General features: G+C 41.9%; 2 protein-coding genes across 3 annotated transcripts; one reads left to right on the forward strand and one right to left on the reverse strand.

The window, feature by feature from the left end:
- The first annotated feature begins 2,085 nt into the window (after window positions 1-2,085).
- LOC126922719 (uncharacterized) lies at window positions 2,086-7,656 on the forward strand. Its single transcript, XM_050735577.1, has one exon. The coding sequence runs from the start codon at window positions 5,863-5,865 to the stop codon at window positions 6,976-6,978; it is 1,116 nt and encodes a 371-aa protein (XP_050591534.1). The 5' UTR covers window positions 2,086-5,862; the 3' UTR covers window positions 6,979-7,656.
- Window positions 7,657-9,219: 1,563 nt separating this feature from the next.
- LOC126922676 (uncharacterized) lies at window positions 9,220-24,507 on the reverse strand. Of its 2 annotated transcripts, none has more exons than XM_050735468.1 (10): window positions 23,934-24,507; window positions 19,724-21,327; window positions 19,005-19,191; window positions 14,456-14,628; window positions 14,268-14,330; window positions 13,725-13,852; window positions 13,290-13,655; window positions 11,784-12,127; window positions 11,243-11,509; window positions 9,220-11,149 (listed from the first exon to the last, which is right to left on the reverse strand). In XM_050735468.1, exons 2-10 carry the CDS (start codon window positions 21,317-21,319, stop codon window positions 10,713-10,715), a joined length of 3,561 nt encoding a protein of 1,186 aa, XP_050591425.1. In that variant the 5' UTR covers window positions 21,320-21,327; window positions 23,934-24,507; the 3' UTR covers window positions 9,220-10,712. The 2 variants fall into 2 exon arrangements, with proteins under 2 accessions (XP_050591425.1, XP_050591426.1); XM_050735469.1 differs by lacking the exon at window positions 23,934-24,507 and adding an exon at window positions 23,801-23,888.
- Window positions 24,508-26,051: the final 1,544 nt, after the last annotated feature.

Raw genomic sequence — 26,051 nt, forward strand, 5'->3', positions numbered from 1 at the left:
AACCTGGTGTCGCATCACAGGGTGGGGACTCTGACGCCTATAGTTCCTTCTAACGTTTTCTGTGTTGCTACTACCCCCGATAATGTGTTGCGGAATTTATCCGACCTTTCCACCTCTACCGCGACATTTAAATTTTAAATACCGCTCTATATTTTAATTTCGGCGGTTTAAAAATCAAATTCTTCGATCCTTTCCCTTCGGATGCATTTCACAAAATATGTATATGGTGTAACTTCTATGAACATTACTTTATGCACATCTTCACTAGCACCGCAATGAGGTAATATCATTTTTTTATTGATTACGTTCCAAACCAATCCTGAAATGTATATAGAGGTTGCAAGTTATTTACTGTGAACACATGAACGGTGATCCACGTACGTAGGATTTTTACCAAACTATTAATTTCTTGGCTTATTAACAGGTAATTACATATCAGGTAATTTCGATGATTTCTATGAAGTGCAGTCTTGCAGTAAATATTTTCTAACTTTTATACATTACTGTATGTAGAATTATGTTAATCCTTTAAGGTACCTATATATCGTAAGAGATTACAAAAAATAATATCATTCGTGGAACGAAGCAGTTACTTATCATTGACCGTTTGTTGAATCGAAGTTTGAGTCTTTCTTGTTAAACCGAGCTTTTTGTTTTCTTAGAAATAGAATATTTGTTGTAAACGTATATAAGACATACGGCGAATTCATCACGTGAACATCATGAGAGAACTTCAGCCGAGGTTACTATAGATAATTTTCTGGGCAGCTGCTGCGACCGTTGAGACGCGTGCCCCAATCGTAACAGCTGCTCCAACACAAACGCGTATCGCTCACAAACACGCTCTTTATCTTTCACTCTTCATGCACCAAATACACTGTTAGCTCATACGTACTACCGAGCGTCATGTTAACGGCCGAAAAGTCATTTCAAGGAATAGGGAGGAAACCGACGTGTTAAAATTCCGACTGTATCTTAGACGCGTCTGGGCGCAAGTTTTTGGAGAAATTACGTGCGCGGAGACTTTAACGCCGGGTAAATGCGCGACTACGCGGATCATCGATTCGCTATTATGTAATAACGTTTACTTTTCGCAAGAAGTTATTGCTTTCATGCTCCAACGAATGGAATTAGTTCTTTCAAAGTAGTTAGGGTAAAAATGCTTGGGAGAATGTGCTAGAACACGAGGATAATGTTCGTCCTATATTATGAATCGAGGACAGGAAAAGTATCGATAATACGACACCCACTTTTTTTTCTAATGATGTGCCTCATCGTTAATATAGTTTCGTTTTAATAAATGACAAGAAAGTGAATATACCATAGTCCGGTCATACGACAGGTGTATTTTCTTGGGAATCGATTCGAACGTGTTTCTTTTCACCTCTATTAAGCGGTAATTCGTCGTTATTCTCCGGGGAATTGCGATCAGTTTGCAGGAAAGCGTAGCAAAATTTCCGCTCGAATGATTTATCAATGACAGAAGAATTCTGTTCCGGAAGATCGAGAAAGTGAACTTTTTCCCTTTCTTGCGATAAGTACCAGATTTACATACTTCTGTTTTATAAAAATCTTTTTCCATCGATCGAAATAAATAGCCATCTTTCGCGTTTAAAAGAAATTCTTTCGTTCGAACTTGTATACTTCGTTGTAAGAAAATATCTGTGTTACTTCCGGTGACTCTTTACGTTCGAGGCGTGCGCATAGAATTAAGCGGATTGCAATTAACCTAAGGTATTGTCATAAAACGAAGCTTTTTGATTTACCGTTAAGGCCGTTAAGTGGTATACAACACCTACCAGTCAAGAGGTTCCTTATGGTTATTGCTCCATCAGATAGAATTTGGGGAAACATGGGTCATCACAGGTTCCCCAGGATTTCCATCACCACCGATTTTTCCTTTGCAACAGCATCGTCACCGTTACAGAAAAATGTTTAACTTTGTATCTTATAAGTTCTATTCAAGTTAAAACTTTTATTTTCCACGACTTTTATAATGTGAGAACGTTTTCTGAAAAAGTTCCACAGCCAATGTTTTAAATCGAATCTATTAAAAAGTTACACAGTTCTTTCGATTCATGACTTTTTCTCAATTCTCCGGTTGTCGAATAATCGATATGCGTCGTATGTATGCACTGTACATATACGAAAATTACTTTCTTACTTTCTTCTTTTTCTTAAGGAATATCATGTTTGTAATTTCATTCTCAAACGAGTTTATTACATTTGGAAAAATTATGCATTTACCTAAAGGTTAAACGTGCAACGAACATTATCAATGCATGAGTCAGTAAAGGGCATTAAAATTGTCCGCGAGGATATCTTTAGAAATTGATTTGGAAAACAGAGGTATACACGTGCCTAGTTATTCACGGGACACGTTTCGGCACGTGTCATTTTTGTTCCTCTTTTGTCGCTCTTTTCGAATACGCTATGAATCATCGAACCTTTCCCCGCTGCCACTTTGATGTTCACCCATCGACGCGCTATTTATTATGAAACTGCTCGATTGTTTGTAGAAGCTTGAAGAATAAAGTACAGAACGTATCTGAAATATTTTAAAGATAGTCTGCCGTCAGATCGTAATGATCTCTGTTGACCTTTCTTTTAGTCGCTCTGGTAAAACAGCGCGATCAAATTAATTAATCCCTGTTGATGGGAATTGTTTTCGCATGAAACGCTGTAAACTAGCGTCGATGAAAAATTTCTTCCTAGGCCAAACCGTTTTTTCGAGATAACACGTGTGTAACGAAATTACTTTTAGATTATTCTAAAAACGCTCGTGCATGATCGATGATATTGTCAATTGTTTTTGTAACACTTTACAAAGTAACATTTCGTACGATTTATTTTTATATGTTTTATAATATTGTCAATATTTTTTTAATTTCGTTTATTAACGATATTAACATTGTTGCAAGATGTTAAGATATATTTTATAAAATACTATTTCGTCCGGTGACTCTTCGACTAGCCCTCGGTCAATACGGCCACTCGCTACGTCAGTCTAATTAGTTGGACCGTAATAATCATAAGGAAATACTGTAAAACTAAGCATTTCGATTTGACCGTTAAGACCGTTAAGTGGTATAGAACACCTTCGAGCCAAAATGTAACTTTATGGATGATGTAATGTAACTCCATCGGATAAAATGTGAGAAAACATGAATTTTCCCATGTTTCCCAGGATTTTCACCCGCGAACGACTGATGGTCGAGCAACCAACACCTTGCGACAGTACCGTCACCAAACTTCACTGGTTCTACGACTACAACAGAACAGTCAAAATCTCTGCACTGGGTTCGCTACATTGATTCAGTCAACATTTCTTCGTTATCTACATCGACCTTTGATCACACATATTGTTACCTCCGACGACTCTTTACGTTCGAGGCGGTCACCAGTTGGGCACATAGAATTAAGCGAATTGCAGTAATCCTAAGGAACTGGCATAAAACGAGGCTTTCTGATTTACTGTTAAGGTCGTTAAGTGCCATAAAAGATCTTAGAGTCAACAGGTTCCTTACAGTTATTGCTCCATCGGATAAAAATTGGGGAAACATAGGTTTTCTCATGTTTCCCGTTATTCCACCCGCAAGCGACCGGTGGTAGGGCGATCACCACCGAGCAAGAGCTTTCCTTCGCATCGTTAACGGAGTTCACTGGTTCTTCGACTTTAGAACAGTCAACATCTGTTTATCGAGTTTCCACCCTTCAAACATTCACCTACTTAACTTATACCTTACGCACCAGCGTAACTATCTTCTCTACAATGTTGTTGGAAATATATAGTATCTTCGAACTGTTAATCAAGCATTATACTCATTAAACTACCTCTATTATCTTAAACGAAATAGGAGATCGATCAATTTCGTGGCGTCGATTGTAAAATCGTAACGGGAATTTACGACTCCCGTTGTCGCGCTTCCTTGAGATCGCGTCTCTCCTTGAACGGTCGACAAAACGAATACTATTTCGATAATTTGATATCGTTATCATTTTAAATGCTAAGTTCAATGAAGCATTATTAAGAAAATACCATTCGCAAAAAATATTAAAGTGACTCGGTACTATCATTGTCAAATTGGATTGATCAATATTATTAATAGCGTGCGGGCCTATTGAGCTTGGGAGAAAAGGTCGGCTGCCAAGCCCGTGTATTTCTATGGTGAAGAGTAAAGGTTAGCGTAAGTCCTTCATGTAGATTCCAGGATGTACTTACTCTCACCAAGTTGCCTGTAAAATAGAAAATGACGAGGTATTTGATCCTGAGCCTTGACACTATTTAACATACGACTTTTTATATAAAGAAACAAGATATGATAAATGCATTTTTTGTCTGCAAGCGTGACATCGTTTTACGAGCGTGGAAAGTGGTGTGAAGAAGGCTTAAAACAACGCGAAGGTTCATCTATCCGTCGTTCTCTGTTGTCCCTTTCACTGGAAACCGACCGCGTGGGAGGTCCGTTCAGGATCTCATAGTAATTTTAACACGAACTAGTCTTCGTTCGCAGCTCAGTCTCTACCGAGGTGTCTTTCGCGGACAATCATCTGCCCTCGTGAATTCTGCCCTCAACTTTTCAAATCGACAAACTCTTATAATTAAATGTTGGACTTACACGCGTTCAAGTAAAATTCGTAAAGTGAAGGAAATGCGTGTTTCGTTAACATTCAGTGAGACGTTAAGCGAAAGGAGCAGCTATTCGATTGGAAATAATCGTCTGAAAAGGATCAGTCGCTGTCTCGCTTTCCGATCATGTTAATTACGTTAATTACTCCATTCATCGTGTGGACGAATGGTCTCAATTAATCGACAGACAACCGGTCGAAAGAAGTCAACGAGAAGGCTGATCTAAGTCCGAAGAACGATCGAGAGAACGATTTTATTGATCGCTCGTGATCGGCGACAGAGTAGACAGTTCTCGTGCATGGAAACTGGATCAGTGATTTCCCATGAGATCGAAAATCCAGAGCGGCTGGCACAAAGAGGCAAGAAATCGGTGAAAACGGTGTCTGAGAAAAGCCGAGCCAGAGAACGCCGATACGCGCGTGCAACGAGATAATTGCATCGCTTCGTAGTCAACTGCTATTGCGTAATGTTCGCATTACCACCATAGACGTATGAGAAAAAAAAAAGTTGTAGCAACGACGACGCGTCAGGTTGTTAAACCTATTTACCGTTTCGCGTTCACGCTTATTGGATACAGTCGCGGTTGTGTGGCTCTTCCTTCTCCCTGAGTTTTCGTCCTCGTTCCATTGTTCGAAACGAATTGCACAAGCGTATTCGCGGTGTTGGTCGACAGCCAGGAAGAAATTCACGCGACGCTGCGACGAAGATTTCAATGAAATTCAAGCGTTTAGCATAATTGACCGGCTGCTTGCTTCTACCCGTACGGAAATCGTCGTCGATTTCGACCGAATTAACGTTTCAGCAATTCTGAGTTGCAGTCATCCAACGACCACGATTGCGAGTTAAGATAGCGAAACAAGCAGCAATCTTCGCTATGAACGTTCGTCTGATCCGTGTGCCGTCTTTCAGAGCTTTGCCTTTCAAACACCATTGATATCTCTTTCGTGTCTTCGTAACAGTCGGTATACATATTTCGTTCACGGTCAAGTGCCTTTGGTTCCGAAACAGCAGGAAGTACAAAGCAATTTCCGTTCGAGGTATCCAGGTTAATATCGTAGTACATATTCACGTCTGGGAAATACAGTGTCATCGGCCATGGGTCACCATGGCAGATACAACCGAATTTTCACTAACCCTATCGAGAAGTTTTGTGTGATAACTTTTCTAACGTGAATGGTCTCAGTCCTGGTTTGTAATAAAAAATCGTTTGCATAAAATTCGTCGAGCGAACAATGATGGAAAACGTGTATGTGATAAAGGTGAAAACGAAGCCAGCTTTGTCTTCTCTGTACCCATCCGAACGACGTTATTCGGCATCGACCGTGGGAGGTTTGTCCTTCGTGCATTTTGGTCTGGGTGCACTTTCCCTTCTACTAGGCAGCTTGGCCTTATCTCTTCAAGGTCCAATCTTATCGGTCGCGTGTTTGGTTCCTTTCGTGACCGGTCTACTCGCCTGGAGAAGGTGGTACATCGATAGAAACATCGCTATCTTCTTTTACGGAAGTCTGTTCTCCTTGATAGCAGCGATCCTCTGCTTCATCGCCACAGTGTTCGACATCGCGGCCGCCGCGGAGAGTAGAAGCTCTCTGTGGTCGCTGGAAAGAATTCTCGAGCAGCCGCGAGATCATTCTGACCTAAAGAACGACACTCTGTTAAACGAGACGATGTCACTCAGCGAAGACAATTTCAATCTCAGCAGAATCTATGATCAATCTCCGAAGATTCGTCTCTACTCTCCCATGCCTGGCATTGTATTTGATAACATGTCCAACATATCTGGGTACATCTTGAGAACTTCGACGATTGGTCCTGAGGAAGGTGAGACCGAAAGTCCTAGTAGATCGTTCGCCAACAGTGATTCTAAAGACGAAGAGAATTCGCAAGATTCGGATAACGTTACCGAAGAATCCTTGGAAACGATCAAGAGCAGAATGATGTCATTCTTGTACAGAGATCACCATCAGTCCTCGCATACTACGATCTTACTAACAGTGAACGTGTTGGTGGCGTCTCTCCTCGAAGCATTTTGGTCTGCGCTGAGCGCTAGAATAGCGTTGCGAGGGATGATGAATCGGTTGCCAGAAAGCAGCTACGTGAATGGAACAGCTGGAGACAAAAAATTGGAAGAAACAGCAGCGGGTAAGAGAAAACCAGCTCCAAGACCGGACATTTTGGATCACGATCGAAGACTGTCCGAAAGATTGCAAAATTTAACAACGTTGCACAGCCTGAGGAATTCGGGACCAAGGTTACCACTGCCAGAGTCCAGCAGGGAATTCAGGGAAAGAGTAGAAAGATTTCTGGCGAATCAGGCAGCGCATCGCGTCGTCGAGGGATCCTGTTCTTAAAACGAAAATAACAGAGACAATTAAATTGCGAATTACGATATTTAATACCGATAGCAATTTTGAATATCAATATTCCTTGTAATATAATAGTTTACGCGTAATCTTCGATCTCAGAACGTATGCAAGTACAATGACTCACGCATGTTCGGTATTATTGTAGTATGTGGATAAAAATTGACGATGGTCGTAGGTAACAGGAACAAAATTTCGCTGTCGACAATGTTTGCCAGTAACCAAACAACTTTTAATCATTTGTAACAAATAACCTGACAGATTCGAAGGTGGAAGGCGCATGAGCCGTTTGAAAATTGGCGATGAACAATGTTTTGTAAGAAACGAATAATATTAGTCTACTTGTTATGCATGTTGGTTGATCTTGATTAATATTTTTACTATTTTTTAAATTGACGGAAATATATATTTTATCCAAAGATCAAATGGAAATGGTATTGAATTTAGAAATTGTTCTTTCATGAGTGACAGGAAATGTGACTCGTCGTATTTTTCATCTATGATCTTTATGTTCATGAAAGGTTTCCATAAGTGAGCCATTGTATCTTTGCATTTATACGATTACTACAGTGTAGATTAGTAGCATGATCTGTTTGATATCACAATTTTAATGATTATCACGCGCTATATATCCAGCTGATGCAATAAAGTTTCACGCAACGACTACTGCCAATTTTCTTCATTGACGGTTTCATTAATTAGTTAAACTCCATAGATACGGATTGTTAAATGCGAAGTTCTTAACTATTGCGACACAGCACGGATGATTCAAACGCTCGAATGGCTACGGTTAAAGAACGGTAGCCATTTATAGCGTGTTTTCATTCTGAAAGATCGTATCGGGCAAGACGCGAACCTAGAAAACACTTTAATTGCGATTTATTAACTTCAATCGCCACGTTCCTTTACCTCTGCTAATTAAATGATTCAGCTTACAGCATCAAACAATTCTCAACTCAGCTAGATAGAATCTCGAGAATATGGACACGCTTTTCAAGAAGATTGCATTGTTCTCGAATTATGTGGAACGTTCTAATGGAAACTCTGCAAATTTTGTTATTTCTGGTAATTGATCTACGCTAACAACAAAGAGTATAAAAACACCTGTTTAGTTCTGACAGGATGTGTAGCTTAATTGCAAAATTATGTATAAACTTCGAAAAACCAACATCTAATCTTTGCTTATTAATTTACCATTAATCGTACGCAATTTGTTCAAGTTTGTATGCTGTTACCACAGATCTATGAAAGTGTCCGTCTACTTAACGGGTAGATGCAAGTGTAGATGCAAGGAAATGATAAACGAATCCTTCTTCCGTGACAGATTTTCTCCGATATGATTCAGAATCGGGAATAATTCTCGTGCGTGTTGCACTAATCAAGATATTCTATTTCTAATCTCGTGTTCATTCATTGTCGTGGTCGGTTGAACTTGAATATATCTAAGTATATACAAATGCTGGTAAGCTGTATAGATTCGTTTCTATGCCGTCGAACGATCAATCTAGATTATGTGAAATTAATGTTACGTACAATGGTGTGGGTTCTCGTGTGTGCGCGCTGCACACGTTATTGCGAAAGTTCAACGATCGTGCTGTCTGTTGCGAAATCTCATAATCTGATATTAGCCAACGTGCACGGAGCGCGGGAGTTCACTAAGAAAATTGCTGACAATAGCGGTGCTCGTTATAGATCCCGCATTCCTCGTTAAATGCTTACCTGGGCGTGTTTCAGTGACATATCGGTTGCGATAAAATCACTGACCTGGGGACAGTCAGTGTCGTGTTCGTATCCGTTTCTTTCATCGATGGACCAACCGATGAAATCAGCAACCAAAAATAACAGTTATTTCCAAAGTCTGTATGGCACGTTGCTGGCAAAGCCACGTTTCACGTAATGTTACGTATTGTGTCAATCTTTTCATTTTAACTTACGAAAATACTAAAATTATCGCAGAATTTAAATTAGTTGACTATGAATTTGTAGGACTTTCCAAAAACTCACTCGATCTCCATTGATTCTCAGTTGGTTTTTATTTGTTTACTCAAGTTGATGGAAAAACAGCAGCCATCCTTTTCTATAGCTCTTTAAATGTAGCTTTTTAGGTACAGGTTACGAACGAAGCTCGATGAAAGGCGAAAGGACGTTTTGCATATTAATTTCTAATTGTTTTCGTTTTTTCGGTTCATTGCTCGAAAGAATACGTATAATTCATCGAGCGACACGTGGTTTCTTTACAAAACAAAGCTTTATTCTTAATCATTGTTAGTTACATCGTTCGACAATGTATCGGACTTGCTACGTATCGCTCTTAAGGTACACTTTATCGAGTAAACAACGTTAAACTACTCGCCTAAGCTGGCCTTGTCTCTTTCGTTCTCGAATGTCGATTATAAAATATGCATCTGTTTTTATGTGCTACCTAACGAACGGCTGTTAACGGCGATAGACTTTACTTCTAATTTGTAATATTCACTCATCGTCGGTAAGATCAATCTTCTTCTCTATATCGTTCTTGGTCCACTAGGATTGTATGTTCGAAAGCGAATGCGGCCCTACAACGTAAAAAGCTCGACGAAGCTAACACAGACCACGAGCACGGTTGCTCGTTTATTCGTATACTACGACGCGTGATAAATATCTTCCTTAAAAGAATCGTAAAATTCCGAGTGTATATATAGATTCGTAAAACTCAGACTTCGTGCGAAATTATGGACGTGCGAAAACATCTTCTCTCATCCTTATATGGTATTGAGAATGGAATTGAACGTTCGAATGGCAGTGGCCGAGAATTCATGGTGAGCTTAACGTGCCCAATTTTGAACTTATTATCGAATGGTAAACATTTTTGCGACAATCAACGTCTAAGTGCTAAATCGAGCTGACGTCTAGCGAGATATTGGCAAGAGTAAAGCACACGTTTGTACATGGACGTTTCTAACGAATCGCCAAAGTAAAAGTCTCCGTCGAGGGGTAAATTTTACAAAACAGAACTTTGGAAAATGTATCCCTTTCTTTTCATTCATATTTTCACCTTCTCTAGAGACCTTTTCTTTGGCATATTATCTATGAGACTAATCTCTCCTCCCTTTTTCTTCCTCTCTCTCTTTTTCTCTTTTTCTTTATATATATATATACGATCGTTTCCAACATACATTAGCGATTAATATTACGAACAACATGGGCGACATCGTTTAATTAATAAAAATACATCGTTACGTAGAATTTCTCACATATAGCGTACTCTGACGTAGAGTTTACTCTTCGTGATCCTTCTTCAGACTTGTAATAGTGCGTGGATCGCTGGAAAAAGCGTAATCCGACGCGGGCATTTCTCATTCACTTACGCTCTAACGGTTAAGGTTTACTTATACTATCGTGCCACAAATCACATCACTTAGGTTCTATTACGAATATGGTAATCATAGATTTGCACTCGTATCACCATCTTTGTATTCTACATTGACAATTTCCTATCTAGTTCACACGGAATAGTTCGTAGATCGAGTGCTGAACTCGCAAGATCTTCACGGTAAATACGAAACAACAGACTACGGGGACGACCACGGTTCCCTCAGCGATTCCTTCTCCTACGTATCAAAGCATCAAGTTGTACTGAATCGAGGTTCCGGTCTTTGCTCTCCCCTTACATCGTTTACCACTTAATATAATACTACTGTTTCTCGACAACTATCTCGTTATTGGTCTAACGATAAACGCGATCACACGTTAACCGGTCTAACGTTGTCGTCGGACTGTTGTTGTTCGCCACTTTGCCAACCCGAGTCCAACGTCGTCGAATCACTCAAGCAACACTGAGGTGTTTCTTCTTCCTGACTGCTTCTGTAATCCCTGTAATCCCTTCCCCTTTCAGTCTCCTCCTCCCTGAAGTATCCAGAAGTCGCTGGACCTTCTTGAAGCTGCTCGTCGTCCTTCGACGTGTAGTAAGAGTATCGGCCTTGTTGAATCACCTCGTATTGCGCATCAGGCGCTAGAAAAGGTCCTCTGGCGCTTCTGGGCTCCTCACTGTTCGCGTAATTGTCGGATGGTATGTCACCACCGTCCGATGGCAGTGGCAGAGGCATTCTGGATCTCTTTGACAGCTGTCGTTTACCTAGACGAGCTGCCAAGTAGTCCACGCCCTCTGAATGCTCCGTACCTATGAAAATCGGGGTGAATGATCAGTGGCAATGAGTGGCGAGCTATCTTAGTTCCCTTCCAATTGTTCAATCTTCAGAGTGTCGTTATATACCTTCTTTCTCTACGGCCAAATCGTAGAAACTACTCTCAGGCCCGCAACACGAGGACACATCACCGAAGTACAGTTCACTTTCCGACTGTTTTGGTCCAGGATTTGCTTCCTGCTGGAACGCATTGTTCTCTACGCCCTTCAGAGGCTTCCTGGTTCGTCTGCCTTTCATAGTGCCCTCGTTTCCTCCCTCTGGATCGGTGCTGTTCGAGATTTCTTCGGCGTTTTCGTAGTTATCCGATGGCCGTTTCGCAGATCGTGATCTGTGATCTGTGAAAATGGTGATTTTATATCAGATCTGTACTCGTGAAAGTAAAACCAAAGAAGTTGAAACAACGGTTTTCACAACGAAGTAGAAAGAAAACGGCGAAACAATTTAATTTTCCTCGCGGACTAAACGAAAGCTTCCTTCTCATTATCGATATAGTAATATAAAAGTTCGCTCAATTCTCCGTTATTCAGCCACACGAATTCATACTCCTACGATTATCGAGCGTATTTCTTTCTTCGAACTTCAATCTTTAATAAACATCTAATTGCTCACCTTCGTTGTTCTCGAAGTTCTCTATCCGTTTGGCAATTCTGGGCCTTTGTTCCGCAACTTGTGGTCGCCGAGCTGGGCTGTTAGGGTCGCTATAAGGTGGCGGAGGACCCCATAATGGCACTGGAGTCTCTAAAACACTGTAAGAAGCCGTACTAGGAGTGTACGGGCCGTTCTGCGTGTTTAATACAGAGTAAGGGCCACTCGATTGAGAATTAAGAACGCTATAGGGGCCATTCGTGTTTTCCACGTTGGCCTCGGTTTGTCTGGTCTGAGTGTGAAAGCCATAATTCGAGTCTGGACTCGGTGCTGGCCCTCTGGATCTAGACCAAGGTAGTCGCCATCTTCTGCAAGGTAAAAGGAACGACCTTTGAATCTACTGCGACAATTAACATCGTATCGACTTCATTATCTTATCGCGAAAGAAACGAATTTCAAGCACACCGGACGTATCTTCTACGCGTTGGAATTTCTTTTTCCATAAAGCTGGATATTTCGTAGAATATGTTACAATGGCCGGCGGATTAATTAGAAGGCACGATCGGAATTTTTCGTTGTTAATTTAGCCGAAAGCGAACTTCAAAGAACGACTCGTCGTTCGTCATAATTTATTTCTGAAACGGAGGAATCCCTCCTCTAAATGTCAGAAGAACAGAATGGAATCCCAGCTTAATTAATGCCATACATTAGCGGATTAACAGAATACAATGTGTCCTGGGAGCCTGAAGGGAGCGTTGCCTCGTTTACGGGTTTATTGCACTCCGCTACCGATATTCGTGACATTCGTGAATGAAATCTATTGAATATGTATCATTACGCTCGCAGGCAAATGCACCGTGCGCGTTTGAATCGCATCAATAATTTCTCAATAAAGCTCATCGGCCACCACGTGCCGGTATTGAATTCGTAACGATTCCGTAACAGTCCTCGTCACGTGTGCTATTATTATGTGTAGTTTTACGAAGACAATTTAAACGACGTTAATTCACTCAACGGTGTCGTCCGATGGTTTGACATCGAGTCAATAAAACGCGTTACGTTTTCAAGGTTAGATCGATTAATATTTCGAATGTAATTTCATAACAAATATTGGTACATTGTAGGTTCGTAATTATTGGCACATTCACTGGTTTCGTACCAAACGTGACGTTTATCTAAAGCACGAGAACATCAAAGAATCAATTACTCGATCAAAATGTTATATTCGTGCAAGATTTGCGACCCAATATATGTTGCAATATATATGCAACATATATATGCAACATATAAACACAAGAATTACAATGATAAGTAAACGTATAATAATTACGTATCGTTGTTTCGTCAGTTTTCTAATATAAATCCTATCTAATATAAATTTAAAGTGGAACAGATATGCTGTGAATTTGGAAATGCCCCATAAAACCACTGATATTAATGACACTGATTCAGGATTGTATCGTTCTTCGACTCTCCGGATTTGATTATACTCCCGACTTTCTCAGAATACGATTTTTCGAGTATACGAACCTGGATGGCGCCAAATCGGGATTCGGCGTGTAGAGATTTCCAGGGGTCTGCGCCCACCAAGGACTAGCACCGCCGCAATCGTTGCAACATCCGCAGGAACCAGTCGTCGGTCCCACGGTGCCTCCTTGGCCGTACAGAGATCTGCATCTCAGTTCCAACTGCTCCCAGTACATTTTCTTCTTTTCGTGACTTAGCAACTGGTACACCAGCATGCACGAGAATATGCAAGCTAAGATTCCAGCGACCGAAACTCCAAACAGAGCCCTGAGACAGGCGTGTAGGGCGCCGTGGACCGCCTCGCAGTGGGGAGTGCCTTCGAAGAGAACTCCGGGATCTCCTTCTGGCGCCCCGTAACACGTGCACGACCTGTCGTGATAATTATCGAATGGAAACTATCGATCTCGCCGGCATGTAAAAATAGACGAATATACCTACCTCGCTTTCACGGTATAAACGCATTTTCGAAGACCTTGCAGCCGGGACATGTGTATCACTGTCGTCGTTACGGTGACCAACACGCATACCAACGCACATACCACTCCAACAGATCCACAGACTTTCATCTACAAAATATTAGCGTTTTAAGAAAGGATTATATAGGTGAGACGATATTATTTTGATTAAGCCATCCCATAAGTAACGTAGTTTACGATTGGGTTAAGTTCGAAGCAGTGGAATTTGTGGCTATCAGATATTCATATGATTCTCATCTGCGTAAGTTAATCTATCACAAGGATCCTATTTATAAATAGAAGTAAATTCCAAGATGTCTTCAAAGAACAATGTTATAAGATCATCGTATCTTTCTGCCTTGCAATCTATAGTGTTGATCATGTGCGGAATTAAAAGAGCAGATCTAATAGAAAAATGTAAAAAGTGATATAAAATGGAGGAAAATTCATTTACAGCAATAGGTACCAACGATCGTATTAACTGGTCATTGATAACAGCCCGATAGAATTATCACCGCGTGCTTACCAAAAGTCCGTATCTGTGCTTCCGTCTGGCGAGTAGCATCGTGAATAGACCCATTAGAATTAACTGGAAATTAATACGAAATGCAGGTGATCATTTGCAGTAGTTTAAATACCTTGTGTCTTCATTGTTTCCGTACGCGGTCTCGTTAAAGGGAGATCGGTTGATAGACTCCGATCTTTGCCTCTTACCATTATGCCAGGAATGTAAGATGGTACAGTCTCAAAGAGAGCTAAACTGGCCGTGTGGGCTGAAAGGACCGCGTGTACCGCCAAAAAGAGACTACCGACCGCAGCGCTCAACCCACCACAAAGGCAACAAAGGACAACGTACTTCTTGCAGCAACCACCTTCCCCCGTGTGGCCTGTAAAATTAAAATCGGTCACAGGACTGATAGTATGGTAGCGATAGGCGAGGAATTAAAAGGGGAAAGGAGTATTCGGTAAAAGGGGACCGGAATGGTATGCTTCGAAAATCCTCAATGAAACGCTTCGAATATTTTCGTCTTTGAAAAAGAAAAAAAGGAAAAAACGAGAAAGTGTTAAGACGACGGTCGTAATATTTCACGTCGAATCTTTCCGCCACGATCGCTTCAAAGGATGCCTCTAAGAAACACGTAATAGCTGGAAGGATATCTTTCGGTGGCTAAGCGGAATCTTTTGTACGACTATCGACCCTTTTCAGTCGAAAGGTCCTGCAAGACTTATTCCCATCGCGCGTTGGCTCCTTCTTTCACGGGATAATGATTGTCCTTGCGTGAGAACCCAACAACGGGAGCTTTGATCTGAGTACAATGGGAAACGTGCCTTGAGCGAAATTCTACGAATCTTGTTAGTCAATGATTACCCCTTAGATCACCTTGATTCTCTTCCCCTTTTAGCTGTACGGATATTTTAGAAAAAGGAAATTATTGATTGTCCGACGATGATTATGTTCATTTCTTTCGAGCGTTAATGCGTTAATGTACCGAGCAATAGTGCGAATAACGAAGTACTGTAGTAAAATACAGCCTACAAAATTGTCTTCACACGCCGCGGCGCTCCTATCCCACAGATGCTATTTTTTACGATATGTAGCCGAGGTATTTCATTCTCAATCAGTCGGGCTCAACTCTTGTCGTCGAAACTCTCAATTGAGCCGACCACGCTGTATTGGAAATTCCTTCAATGAATGTTGAGCGTTGGGAGCGTCGACGCTACGTCGCTTCAGAGACAATAGCGGAGTCTTTCTCTTTCTTTTTCTCTCTCTCTTTTTCTCTCTCAAAAGAGAATCGACAGAGCTGAACTTTTTAATCAGGTTTCCCATTAACAAAGGAGGGTACTGTGCCCTTCTGTAGCGCAGATCCGGAAGACAAGTGAAGAGATCATCTTCTGTAATTAAAAATCTAATTATTTTTCTGCCAACGAATAAAATCTATGAAGATCACGCGGCTCTGGCGCCAAATAAAAAGATCCTCTCAACCAGAGAGTGTTATTCCCACAGTTCCACGCAATTCCCGAGAATACAGCAGTTCTGCTATAACGAAATGGTCAACGCAACCATTCTCGTGTTTTGACATACCTGGCCATTGTCGAAATTCAACAAATAGACTCGAAAAGCAAAAGACGAATTGGAATACCGTTCTTTTTCTAGGAATCTGCTGCTCTTTAGCTTTGTCAAAGAAGGTTTACCGAAATCTCGTTCCCAATGATTCGTAAATCGTTTTTCTCGAATCGAATGTGCGCAACCTTGCTTCATGCTTGTTGTGCTTTCTATTGAAACTATCACGGAAAACCGTTTTACCAGATTCCTCCGAATACCTGCTACTTTTCGTGAATACGAACCAAGGTTTAGGATTGAATTGTTTAAAGTGTACCTTTGCTACCTGGACTGTTAGAGTTACGATCTGGTGAATCGTAGGTTTCGGAGTAAGCGGAGCGAGACTGGTATTTAAATGCCAGCATTCAACCACAATGTGTTTCAAGGGTAAAAGGAAATGGTTGGTTCCCTGATTTTCCTCGAAACGCTCTTTGAACAGACGAGCTTTTCTGTGGATAAAATACCTTCGACTTTTTACTCCCAGTTCAAACCACGCAATCTTTCCAAGTTTGCTCTCTAGCTGAATTCTTGATTATATTAGAAATTCTAAAACTACTTAATCTACGATGTATTGAATTTTAAAGCTTTTTATCGAGTCAGCTCTTATAGAAAATCAAACGTGTTTTATTAAGAAGCCTGTCGATATCTATTTATACGGCAACCTTTTGTTATCCACGTGACCTTCCACGAGGCTATGCAACATATCTTCCCGCCGGTAAAAATAGAACGTGGATGCTAGAAAATGCACATTCCCTATTCGGAAATGTAGTAGACTTCGGTGCGTTTAAAATTTATATCGCATGGAAATAATTTAGAAATATTTAATAGACGAAGGAACCGGGAAGTTGAAGATCGTGACGCGAGTCAAGGTATCAGGAATTCGAAATTAATCGCGTATTTCGATTCTTACAAACATCGTCTCTTTAGTTTCGTAATTAATTAAGTCGATAACTTAATTTTGTTATGTGCTCGCGATATAAATTGTTATAACGAATTACTTGCAACAATAAATATTATAATATAATATAATAAAATATAATAAATAAACAGTATATCTTTGAAACATGTAAGAAGCGCGTTTCTTCTTCTACAAAAAAGAAACGAATGTTTGAATGGATTACTTTAATGACTCATTGTAAAGGTAGCTTAATGGAGCAGCTAATATCAGATTATGCGGGCACGTAGATCGGTGGTGCAGACTGGGGTTGGAGGGCCGATTGATAAATTAACAAGAAGGGTTAATCGGCATACCGCAGGGGTGAGGGTAATGCGATCTCGGCAAGTGCGCGTGGTTTGTCAGATGTGGCAAGTGGGAATGCGAGTGTGCCGCCATTGTGAATGGATAACCCTGGTTATCCATCTCCATTTCCATTCCAAGTCGGCACCGGACTACCTGCAGCACTGGATATCCATCCATTTTCTTCTTTACAACTTGCACTTTAAAGGCAAAGTTCCTTGGATGTTTTCGTCACTCTTTTGTCTCTGCAAACCAACATGTATCAGACACAGTATCCTTCGTCATCGAACATCCAACGTTATTAAATATTTACAGCACTATTACACGGTTATTTCTTCGATGTATTTAGAGTTTAAATCACAAAGAAGAAAAAAAGAAAAATTGCATAAACTTGCGTTAAGAAGAAATTACAACGCACGCTATCTTCCTCGATAGTTAATGAATCACGTTTGCGCATCACACGAGTTTCTCCACGAGGGGATGTTTTTCTCAAGGTCAATTCTTCATCCTGCACTTTCTCATTAATCGTCTCACCTTCGCGTACGACGATCACCAATGTCAATTATTTTTATATCCGTGGGGTCGACATTCGACCTATTCTTGCGGCAGATTCTTGAAAATATTTTGGACAACACATCATATATCGATGCTAGTATAATTCCAGCTATTCCTTGCTCTTTACACTCTCGGCTGGATACTTGGAAACGAATGCGAGAGCACAACAACTCGAGAGGCACTCCACGAGATCTCTGTTGGTCCGCACGTTGGCCGAGGTGTCCCACAGGTGGTGGTGGTGATTTCGGAACGAAGCTGAGGCTTGGGATTCCTTCGAAGGAACATCCAAGATGACATTCCTCGCGCGGCCATTCACCAGCCAGCTTGGATTAATAGCAGAGAGGGCAAAAGTATCCTGTTGTTCGAATCACAGCATTCTTCGTCACGATGCTTCTGTTCTCGGTTGCTGCGAGCATCGACTGGTCGATATACCGTGACGATTCGAGCGACTCGACGCGGTCGAGGGTCGAAATTCCACGGGGGTTGCTCCTCGAAGCAAGTAGAATCGGTCAACGATGCGTTCCGGTGTCGATAACGCGTGGCCGCTATTGATAAAGGGGACAGCAACGATGGTAGATGCGGTCTTGCTCGTCATCCTGCTGATACTGCAGACATTCTGACGATCGTCAGGCGAGATGACTAAGGGTGGAGCTACGGGCTACCATCCCCGTCTACGTCTAATTTCAACCGAGTTTCAGGAAATACTGTCCAACTGCGTGACATGCTCGCTTTAAGCGGAAATCAAACGGGGATGGGAAGAGTGTTTCGAACACAGGCGATATTGTATATCCGCCATTCAAATTGGCAAGCCAACGTGGAAGAGATATTGATTCGGTGTTGCGAGAGATACAGTGTTCGAATATTGCTTCAAGTGTTTCGCTTTATATTCGCTACTTATGTACCACGGTACAATTGAGCAGCTTTTTGGAAAAAGGCTTCATCAGTCGATGCGTTAAATCGACTAACTCGCTTTCGAAGCTTTACTTCTAGTTTTTTAATCATTATCGTGGCTTTTGCAGAACTTTGTCATTTCCATATTTACGAAACGAAGAAAAATTTCGTAGCAAGTCAATTATTTCACTAGAAAATACACACGGCACCTGTATATATCCATCACATAGTTACAAGTTAATTGAATTTAAATGACTCGACGAAAAATGATCCGAGTAACGAGAAGAAGGACAGGAACTCGAGAGGATATTTCCAATTAATTAGAGGAGGATTTCCAAGTTGCGTGAATTCAAATAATCTGATGAAGGTTATTAGACATTTTTCCCTCAGAAAGCTCGTCAATTTATTACAGCGTTTTGAAAGAATACACTTTCAAATGATTATAGTTGTTATCAAGATGAAATAAGGGAAATACTTACATTGATTGACGGACGCAGTTTCGTATCGTCTAGTTGGCCTAGGGGGTGGCCGCGGAGGAAGCGCTGGAGGTTGATGCGTTCTTGATGTCACTTCAACACCTCCGTCGCTTTCACCCTCTTGCCCCCTCTTGTTCCCACCGGTTTGCACCACGTGACATTGGCATTTACTTTTCGACGGAGCCGAAACCTTAAATGTGAAAATTGTGTAAGAAGTTCAAAGGGCAGAAATGATTTTGCGAATGACACGAAACTGTATTTACAAAGTACATGCAACAAAGTTGCTTGTCACTGGTAAATAATTAAATTATATTTATCATACTGTTGTCACGCCAGTAAATTGCGTAATGAAACGTTATAGAAGTCATGCGAGTAACAGTTTTGCATCAATGGCTAAACGCGCTAATGATTAACGATCGTTGTCGTCTACAGACATAGTTAGATTTTGGTAAAATATATTAAATTGCTTAAAAATTTGAAATCACTGAAAATTGAATTTTCTACATTTAGATTTTACCCTGTTGTTGCATTTGGACCTATATGACCTAATTGTGTCTAAAATATAGTAATTATTAAGATATAATAGTCAACAACCGAAACAGAATTCTATTTAGCTTCTTAGATAGATTAGATATAAAAATTTGAATTTGCAGAAACACGCGAATAATAATAACTATTTCTGGTTAAATTCTAATTTCCAAATCTAAATTTGACAAGAATACCTGTATCGAGTCGACTCCGATAAGAGACGTATTTTTGGTATCGTTATTCTGCGTGTGTTGATGTCCATGAGCATGCATGTGCGCGTGATGATGTCCATGATGCTCCAGGCTCGACGGAGCTCTGTCTCTTTGTCTGGTATCAGGGTGGCTGGAATGCAACGAATGCACTTGTTGTAAATGGTGATGATGATCGTGGACGTGATCTAGGCGACTGTGCGTTCTCGTATTGGCGTTCGACGAAGAAGACTCGCAGGATATGCCAGAGCTGACGTGATGATGATTTACGCTCGAATGTCCGGTCAAACTTCCCGATGAACTACCGTGATGATGGCTAGCTAATGGCGTAGTCGAGAGACTGCTATTCGCATTGACCACGTGTCGATGAACCGCTGGCGAGCCGCCATGATTTAACATGCTCGAATTCGACGAAGCCCCGCTCATTGCACTGGAAGTGCCGTGGTGATCACTGGAGAAACCTGAGTTTGAAGGGTAGTGACTGGTCAAGCCGGTGCTACCACCGAGACGATGATGACTCGTCGGTGAGTTTCTGTGTACCATCGTAGTAGATGTCGGTATTGGATTCGAATGGTGATGAGTATTCGGATTTCCGGCTGCAGCTTGGCTTCCATGATTTGCATTGGGGCTACTTAAAGGACCAGAATTCCCGTGAACGTGGCTGGTTAAGCTTGGCGCCAGATTTGCATGATGGTGCGCTGCTATTCCTTGCGGACCATGCGGATGATGCACGGTTGCCGGACCGTGATGATGGGTCACGTTCGTTGCCTTGGTGTTCCCGTGATGATGATGAGTGTGTTGTCGCTGGTGCTGCTGAAATCCCATCAATCCATCTGCAACGTCCAAATTCGTAGTGCTTCGGAAATTGTCGGCGTGCTTGTGCACGTGCGCGTGGGTATCACCGTGGAAGTGTCCGTGGACGTTACGTTCCGGCGACGTCGGCTCATGATGGTGTTGATAAGGATTCAGAACCTGCTGAATATTCTTCAGCTTATCTTTGCCCGAAGCGGCTGCTTTCTGCGATAACCCTGTGTGATCCTCGAGCTGCTTGTCCAGATCTTTCGCGGACGTCTCGAGCAACGCCGAGCTAGACTCCAACAAAGGACTAGGGCTGGAAGTTAGGCTGTGTTGGTTGTCCTGTAAGTTGCCGGATTCCTGAACTCTTCGCGCAGCCTCGAACGCCAAGTTTCGAGAAAGATCCAAGTTCCTTGGACTGCAGGAAAGATTGTGACCGTGTCTCGATAGAATCGCGCTTTGACCTTCCATCGATCTCGTATTCGGCGATAAGCCGGCCTGATGCTCCAAAATATCGACATTCCTGGTATTCTCTAAATTGATCTGTTGGCTTTCTTGATGAGATAGCGGACTTTCGAGTCTTCTTATTGGTTCGAAAGCACTCTGAAGTGCCTCTAAACCCCTAGGGAGTTCTTGGTTGTTAGAAATTCTTGTACTTCCCACGCTCCTCTCCGCCCTGTCCCTCTGTGTTCTCATGGAATCCATGCTACTCATTGCGGAGCATTGGCAAGAGTGTTGCGGACTTTCCGGAACGTCCAGGTCGGTAGTTAATTGCGGTTGGGACATTGTAATACCTGAAAATACGATCGTAGTTGCGTGAACCGATCCGTACCAACGGACAATTAATTATCGTTGAAAATTCGAGTGGTGAAACGACGGCGTAATGGGCTTTCATCGATTAATCGTCTATCGAGGGATCTGAGAACTCGAGAGATACGCCGCGGCACGTTCGTTTCCGCGATCGCGATCGATCACGAACCGTTCGCGGATCAGTCGCATTTCTCACATCTCGTCGGGAGCCGATTCGTTTCCATACAGCCGCCTCCGTTCCACTTGATAAATCGTCTTGGATTACAAAACAGTGGAAGTTGGCGTACGCGGTGTTCACGATCATGAAATAAAAGCATTTTCTTCTCTGAAAATATCCACAGACCGCGGCTACCGAATTACGAATTTCAATACTTTTCGCTCTTTTTATTCAAAAGTATTGGGGTATTTTTCCAACAACCTAACAGACATGTGAATCTTCTGTACGTGGTTCTAATTTTATGATCAGATATCGTGCAGTAGCTGTAATGTCATGGAATCGATCGAAAAAGAGAGTCAAGAGGTTCGCGACTTGTTGATTATCTGTGAGAAGATGGCAATCAGTTAAGAAACTAACGAATCTCCCAATTACGACGTAACGCGGTATCCGAGTAATGGAACGATGCTAACTGCGGATATCGCATCCGTTCCGGACGCGGAAATGCGGAAAACTTTCGCAGCCTATTAGCGCCTTCCGTCGTTAAAACTTCTCGAATAGCTTTCAAGCAACTTATATAAATATCTCGCTGAATATTAGACGATTCTTCTCGAGTTGTGAAGAGTAGCTTTCAATGGTTCGGCATTGTACTTATTCGACAGAATTCTACCCAACAATTCGTTCTATATTATCTTGTTAAGAAACTGTTACGAGTTCCGATAATAACTACCATCGACAACTATCGCTGTATTCTTCTCAAGGTGTCAATTAACGATTTCGTGTATGTACAACTTGCACTCGAAAGAAGAGTTACATGTCGCGTGGCATACAGGTTCTATGGAGCAAGTATATGTAAGGATCATCGTCGTCATTATTACGATAGATAAATTTAACATCGTGTCAGGATAAAGCATCGTAATTTAACTAGACCCATATACCTATACTATCTCCTACGTATATTTATACATGTAAAATTGTTTCAAACTTATCAAATATATTTCAAATGAAATTCTTGATACGATGATGACATTTCGTGTCTTTTATAGAGGAACAATTTTAAAATCCAATATTTTGTCAGTCAGTTTCACGTCAAAACTGTCTTCTTGTCTGATTTTATGTTTCTGTCGTTTCCTCGAATATTTAAAAAACGATAGGAATATCGATCGAGGAGTTCGAGCAAGGCCGGATGAAAAGTATTTTTAAAGGGCAACTCGCGAGACAGATAAGTGAGAAAAAGTATATTATGAAAAAATATCAACCTTCTGATCGAATTGCATAAAGTATCCAAATACTTATGAACAGTGGCGTACACGAATGTTGAAAATCGGATCTTACATCGATGACATGTTATTAAAAATTCAACACGAAATCATCCTATTATTAGTCTCCTTATAAACCATTATCGGTGACAGTAAGCAGATCGACTTGTGTCTACTTTAAAGGAAAATCTGCTTAGGCTAATGGTCCCTTGCGCTTCACCTGCAAAATCGATCACATCGGTCGCTACCTTAAAGCATATTTGGTATCGAGCATCTAGTTGCAGGTAACCAGCTCGACGTAGTTCTCGTAAGTCCAACCGGTGGACTCTTGGCCACTTACATTCCTCGTATCTCGTTATACGAGCGCAAAGGCTCTGAAGGCCATGGTCAAGTTCGATGCCGATGGCGTTGCTCGGACGCGGTTAAGTTTTTCTGTCGTTCGACGATCTCTCGATCGAACGAAGAATGGGAATACTTCGCGGCACGTGGATTTAATTTCGTTCAAGCAGAAAACCAACGATCCCCTTTTCCTCCTCCTCTCGAGTTGCCCGCTGTTCCAGACGATTCTCACGGAATGCCTGACTCGTCAAAAAAGTTTCTCGCGGTGTTTATATGTAAAATGTCCTGACGCTGATGTAACTAAGGAGGTTATGGTGCTCGATTGATAGGTGGCCAAGTGGCTGAAAATTGCTTTCGCTTGATCTTCTATTCGCCGAAAGAGAAAAGGAACAGAAAGGCAAAAATATAATTTCGATTCGAAGAGATAAAAGATCGCTGATGAAATCTACAATAGCCTTTATCTAAAGGTTAGAAGCTGCTAATTTCTAACATTCAGATAAGCTATCTGCCTTGCTCCTTTTGCTACGAATACCGGTTTCACCGTCGCGTATAAATGGAACGCTTGTGTCAACAGCTTCGACTTCGTCACGAAATTTTCCGATATCGATACTTGCACCATCGTAAAGTTTAAACGACTTGTCGAATGTTACAGACGCAAGTTATTCTTTCAAGAAGAAAAAAATCTCCAACGAATCGTGCGAATACCTCCCACTTTCGATAAATTTTTTCGATGTTCGGATTCCCTGGCCGTTTCGTTTACACGGGAAAGCTCGAGCAAATTGCGAATCCAGTATCCATCGCGTACTCGTACTAAAAGAAAGAGATAGTTGCGGCTCACCTGCGCGATCGAATATTCAAGTGCTCCCGTCTGCCGGATCCTCTCAATCACTGTCTCCCGGTGACGCTCCTTCCGCATGCCCGACGATCGGTGCACGGATCTGAACACGAGGCAGAAATCTATTTTCGAAACGAACTCTCTGTTCCTTGCTCTTCCCACTGGAATACCGCGCTACGTAAGTAGGCGTGCGCATTTTTGAAACGTTGAAGCACGCCTGGCGCCAAAAACGACCACCGTATACCGTAGACCCCGGTGCACAGTACCACGAAACCTTTATCACATGCACGTTCCTCTTCTGGCTGGTGTCGGCGAAACAGTATTCTCGTTAATTCGATTCCGAGAGACGGTTCGCATCGCGTCGCGTCTCGTGTAGCATCGCAACGGCACACAGCACAGCACGGCACGGCACGGCTCGGCACGATCACACGACGGTCCCACGGGGACGGGTGAAAACGAGCGACGAGGCTCTATGGAAGAAAGGAAGCAACGGTGGATAGGAACGGAGCGCAATATCGTGAGAGACTGTTCTTGCCTTCCACCTTCACTGGCAGCCGTTCTGCCTTGGAATGTGCCTTTGCCCCCTCTAACCCCTCTCCGCTCCTACACCCGGCGCAGAGCTCGAATGAGGGGCCCTCAGGGCCCCGACTCTTACACCGCAGCCCCCGCTCTCGCTCTTTCTCTCTCTCTCTCTCTCTCTCTGTCCCGCCATTCGAAGCTCGACCGTCGATTTCGTTCTGAGGCCGCAAGTGTCAGGCCCACCCACTCTCCTTCGGGGCCTCGATGGGACTCGCTGGATAGGGTAGATCGTTTGGCGTTGTTAAACGCCAGGCTCAGGCCCGACATTAAATTCGCCAACATTCTTCAAGTATCGTTTGTTCTGTCCGCTTGAAGTTTGTTCATGTTCATCATCGGCATAGCAGTGGCTGTTGTATACTTTTTTTTACGCTATATAGGAAAATATCGAGCAAAAACTAGGAGATATTCTTAGTCCAGGTAGTACGGATTGTATTTAGACAGAGGATAGAGTTTGCTTAGGTCGTACGAGAGATTAGGTACTGTCCAAAGTACTTAGATAGGAGAGCACTGTTAGCTCACGATTCGTAAGCGTTTAAAGCACAAAGGTATAATTTTCAGGCAGGGTACAGCGAAACGATTCTCGTGGGCTTCGAGTTCGTTCTTTCTGGCCTATTAACACAATTACTCCGAGCAATGGAGTAATTGTAGATAATCGCTGCAATCCTGATTATCCTTTAAATTTAGTTAGAAAAATTCCTGCCCGAGTACCGAAGAATGTAGGTATTATCCGGTGAGCCTCCTTCGAGGAATCCAACTGGAACGATCCCTTACCGATCGATCGTTGGTTTCTCCGCGTTTATTTATGGTCGAGTCGATTAATTATTGTTTATGAGTACCCTATTTACTGAAACAATCGCCGGGATATCGATGAGCGTTAACGTTACGCGAGAGTCGGTCAACGTTAATTGTCCCATTGTATAATGCGCATCGAGCGTATACACGAGATGCAAGAATATTCGTTCGCCACAATTCACCCCACTTAAATATTCCATGTCGCAAACAGTAGAATGCCAAAAAACGATGATTATCACGTATAACACGGGAAGTAGGAATTTTTTGAATCGTCAATAGATATCGTGAAAGTTTTGGATATATAGATTTTCTTAACGACCATTGCCTTGCAATTGTTATTCTTATCTATCGTTATTTATAAATTATTGTTTCACAGAACAGTCATTTTTTTTTTTTTTTAAAGCGATATCAGGGTCATTAAATTTTGAATTTCTTATTTAGAAATTTTATATAGGGGGACAGATGTAACAGGGGTCAGGAACAACGATCGCGTGTATATAATTTATTCCTTGAGACATTCGTTGATTGCAATATGGTCCGTATTCTTTATTCGCATTCTCATAGTAGTCCGGAGAAAGAAAGAACTCTCGAAATACAATGGACAGCGTAATTAAGGGTCAAAAGTTTTTAGCTTCATTAATTACGCGAACACTTCAAACGATGCCATTATCATCCCGAGAATGCAGCAAGCAAAATGGTGCGCTATGCATAATGTAGTTTCATTTCTCCTCGGCTTCGGGGCTATTTTTC

The sequence above is a fragment of the Bombus affinis genome, chromosome 12, assembly GCF_024516045.1.
Source record: "Bombus affinis isolate iyBomAffi1 chromosome 12, iyBomAffi1.2, whole genome shotgun sequence".
Classification (NCBI taxonomy): Eukaryota; Metazoa; Arthropoda; class Insecta; order Hymenoptera; family Apidae; genus Bombus; species Bombus affinis.

What these genes read in the sequence shown, in the direction of transcription:
- LOC126922676 (XM_050735468.1), bottom strand. Translation starts at nt 21,319, where the DNA reads ATGTCCCAACCGCAATTAACTACCGACCTGGACGTTCCGGAAAGTCCG. An exon ending in GTTTATACCGTGAAAGCGAG is followed by an intron (nt 13,656 to 13,724) that starts GTAGGTATATTC and finishes TTATCACGACAG; the next exon opens with GTCGTGCACGTGTTACGGGG. An exon ending in GAACTTCGAGAACAACGAAG is followed by an intron (nt 11,510 to 11,783) that starts GTGAGCAATTAG and finishes CCATTTTCACAG; the next exon opens with ATCACAGATCACGATCTGCG.
- LOC126922719 (XM_050735577.1), top strand. Translation starts at nt 5,863, where the DNA reads ATGATGGAAAACGTGTATGTGATAAAGGTGAAAACGAAGCCAGCTTTG.